We start from the raw sequence: 16,012 nt of genomic DNA on the forward strand, positions 1-16,012 counted from the left end.
GTCCAGAAGTACCTCTTGAAACTAATTAAGGAAAATGTGAAAATGTTCCTTTTCCTCCTCATTATATTATTTATCAGAACCACGGCTTGCCAGTTCATAATATGAAGCAAAGTAGTATCAGAAAGCCAACAATCTTCCTTCAGCTTCAACAAACATTAAAACATTTTCAGGATGTGAGGGAAAATAGATAATTAGGACAGGTATAAATAAGGAAACTAGCAGAGAGGAGTCCTGTCATTTGTCCAAGCCTTATGCACACTTTGTGTGGGACAGAGAACAGATTAACACAAATTGTGTTAATGAACAGCCTGACCTAGCAGCAGAATACTAACATCCCTTATATCCAAGTTAGATACTTTTCTGGCTGAGATATAATCTTGTACATGTATAGTTCAATTAATATAATCCTTAAAAAGCTTCAATAAATAAAGTAGAAGGGGATTGAAATTTGGGGAATCTTAGCAAACATGCTCTATAAGCTCATATTCAATAAAAGAATCAATTTTTTAAATGCATCTTACACCAGTATGGTATTGGCAAAGAATAAACAAAAAGCCTAGCAATCCTCTCCAGCATACCAATATTTCAATCACAGAAGTAAGGACAGGTCATATCTGGCCCATTTCTTCCCTGCATCTGAAGCTAAATTATAACCAGTATTTAGATTTCAGCTTTACAGAAATTCTACAAGCAAGGTTGAAGATACCTGACAAATACTTGAAGTGGCAGAGGCACAGCAAATACAAAGAAACAACTAAAGCTTGAACAGGTATCATTCCACCTTAAACCATTTATCACACATTTCACTCTGCAGAAAGAACAGTTACCAACATACACAAAGTGATAAAGGTTTTTGGAGAAAAAAAATATAAAAAAAACCCCAGAAAATCAGCACAAGGCTTATCTCTGAAACCCACAGATTACAGGCTCTCAAGCCCTTAGCACTGTTTTGGAGAAATTTTCTTCTCTACCTCTCTGTCTATATGCCAGTGTTATAACAAATGAGATGCATAAGCCGGAAATACACCAGACAGTAAACCCACATGTCTAGCAGTTCAAAATGAAGTATTTTTCTGCTAAACCTGTGGCAGAAAATTGGTTTGTTTCTCCAGCTCACATTTGTATGAAATTTAATTCTATCTACAGAGGAATCATCATCAGAGTCATGAAAGGAAGACAACTACCCAAAGTCTCACTTCTATGGAAATAACTATTATATTCACCTACCATTTAAGAACAACATGCTTGCTTTCTCATTACAAAGGTGATCACAGGGTGTTTATGACCATGTTTATATCAGAATGTAGTTCTGTAACCTATAAAATCTTAATAGTTGATCATTTACTTGCAAATATCAAGTAGCTTGATCTAAAGAAAAGCTTCTAAATTGCTTTTGAGCTTATAATTGTACTTATCGCAATGACGAACTCCACTGCATCATTTTTTTAAGAAGCATTTTTCTTAATGTTTAGCGTTCCCTGGCAGCATACTTAGAATACTAATGCTAAACCTCGGCCACCTCTGAACTTCCCAAAACAAAAACTTAGCTGTTTATTTTCATTTATTCCCTTTGACAGGCTCTGACAGTATCCAAAACAAAAGTAGACTACAAATTGTCCAGTCTTTAACTACATAGGATAAAAAAAACCCCAAACCTCTAAAATAATTTCAACAGGCGTTAAAGAATATCTTCATATTGTGACTCCAAACTTGAGTAAGTTTGTAACAGTTACATCCCAAACATACTGTGTAACAACAGTTTATCACCATAACTCATTTTTTTCCATGGAATGTCAATGAAAGTCAGGAAACCTAAAGCTTCCAGATATCAAAATACTGTTTCCCTGAACATCATAAAACAGCATAGTAACTGTGGCACCATATGGAAATAGAGGACTCCTGGCAAGACATGTTAATATGCAGATCACAAAAGGTATCAAAAAACCTGGTATTGCCTTCAAAATGTCTCCCCCTCAAACACACCCTCTATGAAAAGATCTCTTTCAGGCTACAGAACATGTAAGAGTCTGAAGATTTGTTTTCAACTTCCTAACACACACTCTGACTTTTCATTTTATATGTTATTATTATTCATGCAGATAGTAAAACTAAAATAGCACATTTTATTTTCCCTCTCTGCTGCAGCGATAAGAAAAGTTTGTGTTAGACTTCAAGCTACACATGGAACCTTATTTAAGAACTTAACTTTGACTTAAAAATCCTAGAGCTATTTTTTTTCCAAAGGCTTTACAGTATTAAACACATGCACTGTATTACTGCGTACATCTTTTTAATTGTGTTTTCATGACGAAGACAACGACTCCACCTTGTGGGTAACAATCAGAACATGTGTAACCTCTACACTAGCCCACTGACCTTTGAAACTACTAAAAACAGGTCTGAAAAACAGAATTGATCACAAATTCAAATACAGTACTCCAGAAATTTTTCTGAAATTGTTCTATCCCCAAATTCTTACGTTCATATAAACATCCCTGCAATGTTCTTTGGCAACTGCTGAAACAGAAATATAAAAATACTAGGTAAAGAGAAAAGAAATGCACTTGAATGAATGAAAAACAGAAAAAAGCTAGATGAAGAGTAATCAGCATAAACACTTGAGGACAGATGTGCCATTCCAAGGACAAGTCAAAGTCTGGTAGACAAAAAAAAATATCCCAGTAATGCTGTGACCCAGACTTGTACTGGACCAAACTGGACAGCTGAAACTGCTGCGCTTACACCAGTTGCTTGCCTTACACTTGCTATGAATGTCGCTGTCCCTGTAGCTGGAAGGTCCAATCTACATGTGAAACAGCTCCTTTACTGCCAGTTTTGGCCTATTACAGCCTATCAATCAAACATCAGCAATTAATAAAAAACTAAGTTTACTAGGCTAGGCTGGTCACTATATGGGCTCAGAAGCTTCTGTGTAAGTAAAACAAGGGTCATTTTCATATAGATCTCAAAGCTGGCAGCATTTTCAGCTGTACAGTGTAAATAATACATTAGAACTGATTATATACAGTTGTATATCCCAGAAAAACAAAACAAAAAAAATCTTTAGAAATATAAAGCAACTGAAAATACTTCAAGATTAACTACTGTAATTAATTAAAAAGTCATTATCTAAACCCCAGGCTTACCCAAAACCCCAGCCATCAATTGCACTGGCAAACACCACATTTCCATGGTCTGGTGAAAAATAGAGATGTGAATCATCAGTATCTTCCAATCCAGCACTCCAGTCATAAATTTGATCTCCTGGTGCAGTGTCTGAAACATTTTCACTTTCTGTTTCCTTCTCAGCTCTTTCTTCTAAGACTTTAGAGGTAAAGAGTGCTCCAGTGACTGCATTGATCTACAGAAGGATACATAAAACACCCCAAGATTCAATCACTCTTTCACAACCCTTGCAATTAAAATGCAATTCCCTCTCCCTGCCAAAATATAAAGAGAAGTTTGGCTTTTTTTAAGACAGCATGCCTGTGATTCATTTTGCAATTTAAAGCACAGACCTTGTGTGTCTAATCCTGCCCATTTGAACACAACAGGGAGTTTGAGGAGACTAACACTTTTACTTAAGTACCGTGTACATTCCAACTCAAAGTCAGCCACATCAGAACAACGAATGGTGAAAAAGAAACTTGTTATTGCCAACAAACAAACAACAGGAGGGCAAACAGAAACCACACAGATAAGCTCTTAAAAACAAGTTCAGGGGGGCAACCAAATCACAAAGTTTGAAAGTAACTTAATTCACGACTTCAAAGATGAATTAACTTCTTGCTTGCATAAACCCATCAATATCAGAAGCAGCTGAAATGCATTATTTGTCTATCTTCAAAGAAGTTGAGCCAATTTAATAGGAAGAACAAAACATTCAGCATATTATTTCTAAAAATTAAGACTCTTCCTGATGAGTTGTCAAGTGGCATTTAATACTCTTCACTATCATCGGCATTCTGAATAAAAATCAAACCTGACCAGAAATGAATGTATCTCAGTGTTTAGACTACATGCTATGATGCTTGACAAAAAAAAATGGTTCTGCTGCAGTAAATTTATTGCAGCTATAAAGTAGTGAAAATCACAGTGTCTCCCAGTTCAAAAATAGAGAAAAGGGGGAAGAAGAAACCCTCAACAAAATCTGCTGTGTGAACATGACACAATAGCACCAATACCTGTTCTAAGATGTTCTTAAGGTGTGAGTATGCTTCCTGAGGGGTGAGCTTGAGCTCCACAATCAAGCGATCAATTTTATTGATCACCAATACTGGACGTATATTTTCTAGCCATGCTTGCCGCAGAACTGCTTGAGTCTATTAAGAAGGAAGATTTAAGGAAAAAAAACATTACAGAAAGCTTGATACCACAAAAAAATTAAAGAAAATTACCATATAATTCTAAAATTTAATTAAACAGATAGTAAAGGACAGTTTGACTGTCAAACCAGAAATTTGATTACATAGCATTACTCATTATAAAATTCTGCAGAATGGCAGTTTCACAGCAAAATTGCTCACAACACACTCTTTATAAAAAGTAAGCCATGAAGAAAGCAGTAACAATGTTATTTTGCATATTTCTTCAATACTCTATTGTACTTATCGCAACAAAGAACTCCACTGCATCATGTAAAGATATGAAGTTAATTCCCCTTAAGACATTTACTTATTTTCAAAACAAATATTCTACTACCTAAGGAGTAGGTAATACTCACTGGCTCAACCCTATGTCACTAGACCCACTCACCAGCACTGCTCAGTTTTTCAGCACAACTCTGAAACTAACTACCCTTTCAAACCTTAAGTACACTGCCATTTATTAAAAGTTTTACAAAATTTCTTAAACCAGCTCATCTTTTATCTCTACATAATACACTTAAGACTTTGCTTTATCTTCTCTACCTTCTTTCTCTATTTAATATACTTCATTTCACCTGTGGACAGACTCCTTCAACAGCATCCACCACTATGATGCAACCATCACAGAGTCGGACAGCAGTAGATACTTCTGAAGAAAAATCCACATGCCCTGGGGAGTCTATTAAATTAATCAGATACTCCTCATCACCTAGAATCAAACAATAAATTAGTATTTCAGAGCACTTTTCAAAAACACTTCTTTCAGCCACCTGGTTACACTGCTTAAGCTATTAGTAATTTCTAAGGACCAGATCTACAGTAACCACTACACTTAAGAAAAACTCCAATAAAACAGGACAACTGTGAGCAGAGTAACACCTACTGACTTTGGTTTAATTTCACTCTTTATGCCAGTCTTCATCTTTTAGCACCCAACTACTTTCAGGAATTTAAAAACAAAACCAAACCAACCAACCAAAATAAAAAACCCTAACCCTGAACAAGCTTAGATGACTCGCTAAGCCAAAACTGACTGCATGAGTCTGCATTTTAAAGATTAATCATGACAGAATGTCATTAAAATAAACCCTATATTCATGATCAAATACCTCATTTCAACCTCATGTTCTTTTTAAAACATGTTTTTGACTCCATATTAGTAGAATGTCTCCAAGATATCTATACAGGAGAAGTTTTTAATATTTTCTACACTACTTTGTGGGGAAAAAAAAGCTGCTTAGTGGAGACTCCAGTCAACTTTTAATGAACTCACTACATTTATAATCAGCCATAACCAAAATAAGATTAAACAACTTTCCTTTTTAAGGCATTATACTGAAGTCTAAATTTCAATAAAATAGAAAAACAACAGATAGAAGTTCTAACCATTAAAAGTAAGGTCATTTCAGAGTCAACAATAAAATAGCCAGTTTACAATACTGAGCTGGAAGATCGTTGATTTCAACTATTTTTTATAATCAGCCATATCTGAAATGAAATTACTAACAGTGGCTTTTCTGTTCATGGAAACAGCTAATCTAACAAGCCTGTTAGTAATGTATTCCATGTTTTCCATTTGCTTAGCCGAGGATAAAACTAGTGAAGAACATGGAGTCATAAAAAAGATGACACTGTAACTACACTATAAAAAATCCCCCTGAACAGTTTATAGCAGTGTAACAGGCACCTTGATACAGAAGTATACTAAACTACAAAAATCATCTTAAATTTGTTGGGTTTTAAAAGGTCTTGCTTTCAAGCAACATTATTTCAAGATTTAAGATCAAAATATTAATATTAAGATCTAAAATAAAAAGATAAAGTCAACTATTCATATAGCCTCCACTCAGAGATATGATTGAAGATGGTGTCTGTAACCCTGAGACAGAACTTTTCTTGGCTAACAGTTGAATGAATAGATACCTAAGCCTTTGTAGCATCATAGCCCAGCACTGAGAAACGTGAAAGGAAAAGCTGCATACAAAAAGATCTCAACAAAACCAACAAAGAGACAGGGAAAATGAACCAAAATATGTATTAAAGCTAATACTCGCCAGCGTCAACAACTTACCTTTCACAAAGTGCAATGAAATTGCGCTAGATTTCATGGTTATCCCTCGGATCTGTTCATCTTCTCTACTGTCTAGGTATCTCAGCTGAGTACAGAAACAAGAGAAGAGATGATAAATCTGTAGAATTATCTTCACAAGCTAAAAAGTACGACTGTGAGAAAATGAGGTTGAGCAAGACTAAGAGAATTTCCTTAATTATCTCTGATTCACAATTGCACCATGTACACACCAGAAGTTTGTTATAAATGACAGTAAAACACTACCTTGCCTGCCAAGCGGCTGGAGATTATTCCATTGCTAGAAATTAGACAATCAGCTAGAGTAGTTTTGCCTGAAAACAAAAAGAGTTTAAATTAATAGAGACAGTGGAAAAGGATACAATGATACTATGAATGGTGACAACATCTTGTGTTCTAAGATATCAACATTAATAAAGGTTTCAAAATGCCACAAAAGTACAACTTAAAATGAAACTGATTATTCAACTGGACCTGCTAGGTACACACAAGCTTATATCTGAAGAGTGGATGCAACCTTACCCTGTCATGACTGGAAAAGCAGTTGAAATAAACATCAGATGTACATCAGAACCTTAACAGATCATGCAATTAGACACATTTCCACCTACATAACAAACTTCTTCCCTTAAATAAACATGGAAATGTGACACTCATATATCTTGTTTATGCCAACCTTCAGCATCACAGAAGTAGAAAACATTCAGTTTCAACTACTCCAAATTATTACAGTGTAAGGCACTCTAAGTTCTAAAAAAGCTGCATCAGGGCAACAGAAATGGACATAAAGCAAATTTACTTCTGAGAATGAGGATTAAGGCAGTTTAAAGTTAAAGCTGTGAAAACCTACTGCTTTAAAACAGTGACCCAAACATCTCACCACCATCACACACACGCTTTTCCTTAAGAAGTGCTTCCTGCCATCCACAAACACGTCTTACCATGATCCACATGGGCCAATATACAGATATTCCGGATTCCAGAAGTCTTCTTCTGGAGGCCAGCCATCTTTTCCACACTAGTGAGGACCATGATTACCTAATGTGAACGGAGGGGAATGTTTTACGTAGGAGACAACTTAAGAAACAGCCTTTTTATTTTAACTACGACGCCGCCTGCGGCTGTTACTCATCGGTGAAACCTCCGGCCCAAGGAGTGCGTCACACCGCACGGCTCGGCCACCATGTGCCCTCCGCCCGGCCAGCTGAAACTGACAATGCCGGGGCCGTGTTTGTTCTGAACGCGCCCCGGGAGGTTGGGGTTGGTCAGTTTCTCATTTCCTACGCTCGGACAGTCCCGCGGCTCCGTGCACCCGAAGCCGCCCCGGGAGGTACAACCGTCCACGCCTTCCACACAGGGGCACCGCTACCACCGCCTCCCCCGGGGCTGCTCGCACCCTCCCGCGCCTCAGAGGCGCACAGCCACCACAGGGGCCGATGCCCACGAGAGGGACGCGGAACTCCCCTCGAGTTCTCACGCCTCGACCAGCCACGCCAGGAGCGAGTGCCTTAAGGCTCTGAGGTGAGGAAGGGGGAGGCCGCGCCGCCCGCCCCCCGCGGTCCCTCACCGGTGTGTGCTGAGGGGGAGAAAGTTCCCCCCACGCTCCCTCAGAACTCCGCCGCCAGCACCCGGAAGCCCACGCGCGTCCCGCTCCGCCCCGCCCGTGCGTGACGCCAGACGGAAGCCGACGGAGGCCGCTCACGACGAGGACGCCGCCGTTGCCTCGCAACGCAGCGCTTCCCTGGTTACCGGTCGGAGCGGCTCGGGCAGCATGGGGCGGCCGCGGTGCCTGTGCGAGATCTGCACCTGCGGGTAAGCCAGGCTGTGGGACCTGGGAGCGGGTCACCCCCGGAGGGTGGCGGCGGGTCCCCCTCAGTACTACGGCCCCACGGAAGTACCCCTTGTCTCGTGCTCCTCACCCGCCCCATTCCCGTGCCGCGCCGTGGATAGCGTCCTTAGCGGTGGGGTGGCAGAAACATTCCCATTTCAACAGCTTCTGGGTTCCGTTTCTTTCTAAAGGGGCCTTCTTGGTAAATGTGCAGTAGTATGTTTGTGCTTAAATAGGGTAGGGGAAAAAGCAGATCTTGAAAGCATTAAAGTCTTTCAAAACCAACAAGATGACACCGCAGGATCAGGCTTCCCCTGAATCAGAATCAACTGTTACTGAGGGCTCCTAAGAAACCATCAAAAGAGTTTGTTTGTTTTCTGGCTAAATCAACCTTGACAGAAACCTGTACAAGAACTATAACCTTTAAAATATATTAATATATTAAAATGTATCACATCCAGTAGTAGTCTCCACTTGGAAGAAAGGCCCCACTATTTCTTTGAGTTCTATGATCACATATGGAGACGCACAGTTAATCATCCTGCTGTAGCCTCTCTGGCCTGGGAAAGCTGGTGTGAGAGGGTACGGCAGGCAATTTTCATTATAAATCACTGTTACGGTAGTATTATCATCAATGCCACAGGTAAAAAAAAAAATCACGAGTCAGGTTTTTCAAAACCATAAGGGATTTAAACCTTGCAAAATTCAGATAGATGGTCGTAGGTGTGGAGTCAGTACTGTTCATATTTTCAATTTCTCCTATTTCTACATTAAAATTTAAAGAAATAAACGGGGGGAGAAAAAAAAAATAACCCAAAGAAACAAACAAAAAAAGGCTGAAAAGTACTCACCCTAGGATTCAAAGATTCAGTTTTTAATATTAAAAGAAAAAAAAATCTAGCTACTACATACATATGAGAGCCGTCTTAAGATCACAAGAGCGTGATCTTTATTTTTTGGAAGTACCAGGCCAACCCTGTGGCTGCAGGTGGCACCATGAACTACAGGTTTCATTTTGACATTTGTAGGGCAGACATAGCCCTTTCGTGCTTCTGCACAAGAAGTCTGTCCATCTGTTCATCACGGCTTTTTATATCTGTACATAGGCGCAAAAGACAGGCAGTGTGTAAAGCTGAGAATGTCCTTTTTGCCCAAGGCTATAGATGTAGTTTGTCCCATAAATTTGTTTCCAACACCCTTCATTAACGAAGAATGGGAACACATTGTTTTTGCAATGAGATAGCAAATCTGCTTCAGGCTCAAGTGTAAAGTTGGCAAGAGAACACAGTCTGACAACACAAATCAAGGTTCAGTTCAACCAAAAACTTTCATTCAAAAACCCAGCTTAACAATATAAATAAGTGAATAAAACATGCACAAAAGTTACAGTTTAAAGTAAACATAATTGGAGTTCATACAGTCAATAGAATCTTAAGCCATTATTGGCTTGGGCAGCACATTGTGTTTGCTTCACTGTAGTTACAGTGTTTCTGTTTTTAAGGGGTGACTAGTTGCTTGGCAGCACTACCTGTATATGGCCACACATGAACATTGTAGAAGAGATTTCAAAGCAAAGAAAAAGATCTAATAATAGAATTATAGAATAGTTAGGGTTGGAAAGGACCTTAAGATCAAGTTCCAACCCCCCCTTCTCAGTGTCAGCCTTTCTCCACTCATTGCACTTTTATTATATTATTATCAAAGTCTAGATTCCTGAACAAATGTCAGCTAAAAAAAAAAAAAGAATTCTCTAAAATATAGGATGTTTAAAACTTTATACTGACCACACATATATATACACATGCCAAATAAAAACTATCAGGTCTCCCTTTCCTACTAGGAAAGTTGATGAATCTCAAAAATACAGTGTCCATACATAATTTCTGTCTTTCAGACCATAGCATGTGAACTGGGAGTTAAAAAAATAAAAAGCTTTGAGTTGTGCTTGTTTAGGTATTTTAGTAAGTTTTTGTTTAAGTGTTGAGAAATAGCATACACTTACCTCCTTGTTTTCTTGCCCTTCCTGTTCTTTCCATTTTCCTTTCCCTGGTATGTTCTGAATAGGTGTCTCAATTGTTACTTGACTATCTGTTGACTTGATTGAAAAGGAGTAAGCACCTGAGGCTTTGAAAGGTTCTGGCTTCTTATACGGGGCTACTTCATTTCTCATCTGTTGAACTACTGAGCTGGCAAAGTCAGGCAGCCCAAACTACTATCAGCTCTAGGGATTTCCAGTTCCAGATAACTTCAGTGTTTTTTTGATTGGTTGGTTGGTTTTGGGTTGGTTTGTTTTTTTTTTCATTTTACTTTCCCCAGCAGGAGTCCTTCACTTCTGTTTCTGTATTCTATTTTACCTTGCTATAATTTGCTTTTTTCATTTTTGGTATTCAGTGTGAGATACATTTCTCTTCAGACCTTTCAACTAGCTTCCTGAAACCTGAATTTATTCATACCCAGTAAGAGCTGTACTGTTTTACCCTTCTTGTCATTTTTACTTTTTTTGTACTGAATTTTAGAAAATACATTTATTTTAAACATATATTTATTGTTATATCCATTTGCTTATATCTGAACCAGTATTGCAAGTTGTCAGCTGCAAATACGAGGAACATTTTTCATGAAATATATCCTTAAAAGAGAGATTAAATAATAATCACATCAGCCAAAATAAAATTTTAAAATTATGCTTGAAACAAACTGCCAGAGATGCATTATGCAAATTAGAATAACAAGGTTTTCACAGCAATATAGAAAATAATGGGTACATTTTAATTTCATGCAAAATTTACTCAAAACAACAGGTATAAGTAGTAAATGAAGTCACAATATATCTCTTAACACCTTTTAACACAATGGTGTCACTAAAATAGGCAATGTCAAGCGGGTGTAATTGAAATAAAACCTACTAAGGAAAACAGATGTCATTATTTCTAAGCATAATTTTGGATTGAGGATTTAGTCAGTCCTTTTTTAAAAAAAGCAGGTTGAAAAAATCAGAAATGGCCTTCAGAGCTCTAGAAACACAGAGAAGATTTCACACCCCTACAATTTTAATCAGAAAATACTAATCAATATTTGTGGTGAAAATAGGTGAGTAGAGGCACAGAAATAAAGTCAAGCAATGAGGGAAAACAGTCAAAAAGAGGCAATATGAGAGGATAAATGAAGCATAGTTACTTTTACATATAAGACTAGCAATATTACTAAAGATTTAAAAAAAAGAGAAGAAGGTGCATCTTGGTGGTAGCATCATCTAGAGGACTGAGATCAGGTGTATCCATCCTTCATAGTCTGTATTAAGGACTAACTTGCATGCTGATGCTGTTCATTACTGCATAAGTATACTCTGCTCTGGGACCTATGCCATCAGCACAGGATTTTGGGGTTTTATCACCCAGAAACCATTTTAAGCACAGCAACTGACATTGTTCAATCTTTCACATCCATTATCCTCTCCATAGAGTGCGTTTTTTTTTTTCCCTTAAATGAAACTATTCAAAATGATCTCATCTGATGTGTTTTACCCAGGCGCCATCGCTGCCTTCATAAACCCACAAGGATTTATGATAATGGACAACAGCCGTGCCTCACAACAGAGTATGTGGAAAAATATCCCAAGTATAGCAACATCTCTCCTCCCTGGAGCTTTAAGCCAAAACAAGAGTATCAAATGCATCATGGGAAAATGGAAGGAATTACAACATTTAAGTAAGCATTTTCAAGCAGTGTGTTTCACAATTATTCCATTAAGTTTTTCATATTTTCTTTTTTAAGGGGGGACTGAACATTGTATTGCAAACATTTTCAAAATGCAATCATTGCATCTTTTACACTTTTAGCATATATAAAAGTATAAATTTTGAGTATAGGAATACAGTTAGCACAAAAAGGTCACTGAAAAACCATGAAGTACTCATACAACAGGATTTCTGTGCTTTAGGGAATCCTCTAACCTGTAAAGATAACAAAAAAATTTTGTTCTTGTTTTCAGCCTGTTTTGGAAATCTCAACCTCATCTAGCATGAACAAGCTGGCAAACTGGGGAACTTTCTGTTGGTGGAATCTGAGATTGGAGGGGAAGTTAAACCTTAAGTAAAAGGATCTGAGATCTTTTTTCTTTTTATTTTATTCAAACGCTTCTAAATTATTAGATGTTTGAAGAAAACCATCTCTAAAGCAGTTCAGTAGGTCTGTCCTGTCAGTGTACAGACTGATGTTAAGCTTACAAAATTAAAGAGCATCTTTCAAGTAGTTAGGAAAAAGACATCACTCATTCCTTTTCAGTGACAGGAGCACAAACCTTTATTTTGAATAGTTTTAATACATTCTTTTTCCTTTCAGCTACAAGGACAAGAGGTGAAACTTCATGTATTTATTAAAATGGGCAAATGCATTCTGCAAGATTGGCTGTGTACTGCATATACTTTTAATGTAATGTACCTGTAATTTATGTGCTATAGTTTTCTTTCCTCCTTGCTATCCCTCTAACATATGGCCTCAGATTGATTTTTCAGAGTAAACATTATAAGTTCTCATTTTTCCATATATTGAAAAAATGACAAAAGTGCCTCCATCAGAAAAAAAAAAATGTTTTTTAACTGGTGTTTCTCTTTTTCCCCATTTCAGATCTGATTATTTACCATACAATATTGTGAAGCGACATTTTCAGGTACAGGAAGAATATAAACCAAAGACAGGAGAGATAGAACTGGGAACCACGTACCAGAAAGATTACAATGCTCATAAAATAGAACCAGTGACATTAGTAAGACCTCTAGAGAGAAAACACACTACAGGAGGAAAACTGGATACCATACCGACCTATCAAGGTAATAATATATGCCACTTTTGGAAAGAGAAATAACCAAAATGAAGGTAGTATTCTGAATTACCTATCTCAGAAACTGGATTCTTTTAGTTTGGGCCAGAGGGTAAGATATAATTTTGATAATGCCTCAAAATGTTCAGCACTCTAAAGGTGACATTTACTGGTTTTACAAAAACCCTTCTCTAAGGTTTTCTTGGCTAGAAGGAGAGAAACTCTAACATATGCTCGGTTAGACTATCTCAGGCAAAAGTTGGTTGCAGTTAAAGTGCCAAAATAGTTGAAATAATAAGAATCAGATATATTAAAACAGAAAGACTGAATGCTTATGCAAAGTGAGCAGAGGACAGAGTACAGAGACAGAAAGAGTTGGAAGGGTAAAACTTGGGGAAAAGGCTCTTAAAAAAAAACAGTTATATTTCACTAGTTTCTTTAAGCTTAAACTTATGCTAGATAGAAAGGCATTTGTATAAATACATTCTAGTTATATTTACTAATTGAAAATAACTTATAAGGAAATTTAAATACTCTATTTAGCCTACATACAAGTAGGCTTTTTCCTATAAAAATTAAATATGTACATGTAACATTTTCCTTGAGGATATAGTCAAAATTTTTTTAGATTGGATATAAGGAAGAAATTCTTTACTGTTGGGATGGTGAGGCGCTGGAATGGGTTGCCCAGGGAGGTTGTGAATGCTCCATCCCTGGCAGTGTTCAAGGCCAGGTTGGACAGAGCCTTGCGTGACATGGTTTAGTGTTAGGTGTCCCTGCCCATGGCAGGGGGGTTGGAACTAGTTGATCTTAAGATCCTTTCCAACCCTAACTATTCTGATTCTATGATTCTAAAATAGGACATCATATAAATTTTTTTGTCTTTTTTTTATCACACTAATAATAAAAGACAGTTTTATCATATCACAAATGTGCAGAAAATGTCATATTCTCACTTACCTCCATTGTATTAGTTTTGCAAGATTTAATACCAGAATCATTTGGCTTAATTTTAGAGGAATGGTCTTAAGTAATTACACTTGTATGGTGAAGTTTTGGTTTTGCTTTAAAGATGACTACAGGTCATGGGAAGTTCAAAGAAGGGAAGCTACTAAAGCGGTATGTGTATATCACCCACCTACAGAGAAGTTTGGAAATTCTACTACATTTCAAGATGACTTTGCTCCTAGGGAACTGAATCCCAGACAAAGTTTTAAACCTCCTTGTGTAGCCAAGCTTTCAGATGTGCCTTTTGATGGTGTTACCAGCCATCGCACTTCTTATATTGCTCATCAACTGGAACCAAAATTCATAAGACCAAAAGAAGAGTACAAGCCAAGCAATCAACCCTTTATAGATCTCACAACCCACCGGAATGATTTTAAAGGGCTACCTGGGGAACTTGCAAAAAGCTGCAAGCCTGAAATTGCAAAAGTTAGCACCAATGCTCGCTTTAAGGGAGTCACGGAATTCCAGGATCGTTTTCAGCCATGGCTGGTCTCCTTACCTGAGGTCCGCAAAACCAGAGAGTATGTTCCACCCTCAGGCAGCATGGATTTTAACTCCACAAGCCATCTTGATTACATTAAGCATGAAATTTCTCCTGTTTTCCCCATAAGACCAGTTTCTAATAGAAGAAGAACCAATGCCCCTTTTCAAGGAATTACTACTATGAAAGAAGACTTTAAAGCTTGGGGTACCTGTCAGCAAGAGATTATTAAGAAACAACAGGAAATTCCAAAACCCATGGGAAAATTTTATGATTTAACTACATTCAAATCTCATTACATACCACATCAGATCACTCCAGTTCAAAGTTTCAAACCTGTACATGCTATAGCTCTTAATCCAGGTCCTTTTCACGATGAAACTATGTATCGCACAGAATATACTCCAAAGAAACCAGAGATCTGCCCTGCAAATTATCCATCTCCTCCAGGTTATGTCTATGTAAACACAGATTCTTATGGTCACAAATTCTTTCGCCAGTTCACTCCAGAATTTTCCAAGTCAGATAGTAATCCTATTCCAAAGGAAATAGCTGTTGTGTCTTAATACCGAACTGCAGTATTTCAAGCACCCTGTTTAAAGAATTGAAGCCCTACTTGTTAATTTTTTTCTTTAAAACACCGAAAGCAAACAATGCAAATTCTGCTTTTAAAAGTATTTGAACTGAAAGCAAAACTAGAAGTTTATTACAAGAATAATAGAAATTTGCCAAATTTTATATGAATAATGCACCTTATACAGAATATATTCTTTTTCTGATCATGACTTCCCAAATTTTATTACTCTCCATTTCAAGCATAGATATTGTACTTTTAATTCTTTAAATTAAAATTCTTTAAAACTCTTTAAATCAAAATTGTATTTGTGAAATAGCAACTATTCGTGATCATAATTTCTTTTCATAGTAAGCAAATAATGCTGTGACCTAAATAATTAGCTCATCAGCCCAGTTTTTCATCTCAATACTTTGAGTAATCTGATAAGAAGATAGTTTTCCTTTACATTTTGCTGCCCAAATCATAAGATAGCATCCCATCACACCTCAGCATACCTATAATCCTGGGTTTAACATTTGTCATCATTATCTTTCCTTCATTCAGTTCTGAAGACAGTACAAATTTCTAATTTCTAACAGCAATTAATAAGAAGTATCCCTTCTATGCTCCTGTACACATACCTGAGATCACCCAGACATAAAAAGCAGATCATTAGACTCTGTTTCCTGATTTTCCTGACTGTGATTTTTCAGCCTCACTCCCTAAGGAAACATAGCTTTGGACACACAGACACACTGTGACCTTCCCACCTGCGTAATTTTTAAACCCAGTTTTCAAATTCAATAAAGTTTTACAGATTTCAAAGATGATTGATTGTGTTTCAAGTTTTTAAGGTAGATGGTG

General features: G+C 37.3%; 2 protein-coding genes across 2 annotated transcripts in view; one reads left to right on the plus strand and one right to left on the minus strand.

Annotated features, from left to right (window-relative positions):
- The window catches only part of EFL1 (elongation factor like GTPase 1), a 76,394-nt gene extending 68,291 nt beyond the window's left edge, over positions 1 to 8,103 (minus strand). Inside the window, exons 1-7 of the mRNA XM_005148732.3 lie at positions 8,024 to 8,103; positions 7,398 to 7,494; positions 6,703 to 6,770; positions 6,439 to 6,523; positions 4,943 to 5,076; positions 4,185 to 4,322; positions 3,147 to 3,361 (exon numbers count right to left, since the gene is read on the minus strand). Of these exons, the coding sequence (XP_005148789.2) occupies positions 3,147 to 3,361; positions 4,185 to 4,322; positions 4,943 to 5,076; positions 6,439 to 6,523; positions 6,703 to 6,770; positions 7,398 to 7,488 (731 nt within the window). The 5' untranslated portion in view covers positions 7,489 to 7,494; positions 8,024 to 8,103. The remainder of the gene's footprint in view (positions 1 to 3,146; positions 3,362 to 4,184; positions 4,323 to 4,942; positions 5,077 to 6,438; positions 6,524 to 6,702; positions 6,771 to 7,397; positions 7,495 to 8,023) is intronic.
- A 118-nt stretch (positions 8,104 to 8,221) lies between these two features.
- SAXO2 (stabilizer of axonemal microtubules 2) lies at positions 8,222 to 15,158 on the plus strand. The gene is made up of 4 exons (XM_005148731.3): positions 8,222 to 8,268; positions 11,813 to 11,992; positions 12,911 to 13,113; positions 14,176 to 15,158. The coding sequence occupies exons 1-4, from the start codon at positions 8,228 to 8,230 to the stop codon at positions 15,156 to 15,158; spliced, it is 1,407 nt and encodes a 468-aa protein (XP_005148788.2). The 5' UTR covers positions 8,222 to 8,227.
- The last annotated feature ends 854 nt before the right edge of the window (positions 15,159 to 16,012 follow it).

Source organism: Melopsittacus undulatus, chromosome 9 (genome assembly GCF_012275295.1).
Source record: "Melopsittacus undulatus isolate bMelUnd1 chromosome 9, bMelUnd1.mat.Z, whole genome shotgun sequence".
In the NCBI taxonomy this organism is placed as follows: Eukaryota; Metazoa; Chordata; class Aves; order Psittaciformes; family Psittaculidae; genus Melopsittacus; species Melopsittacus undulatus.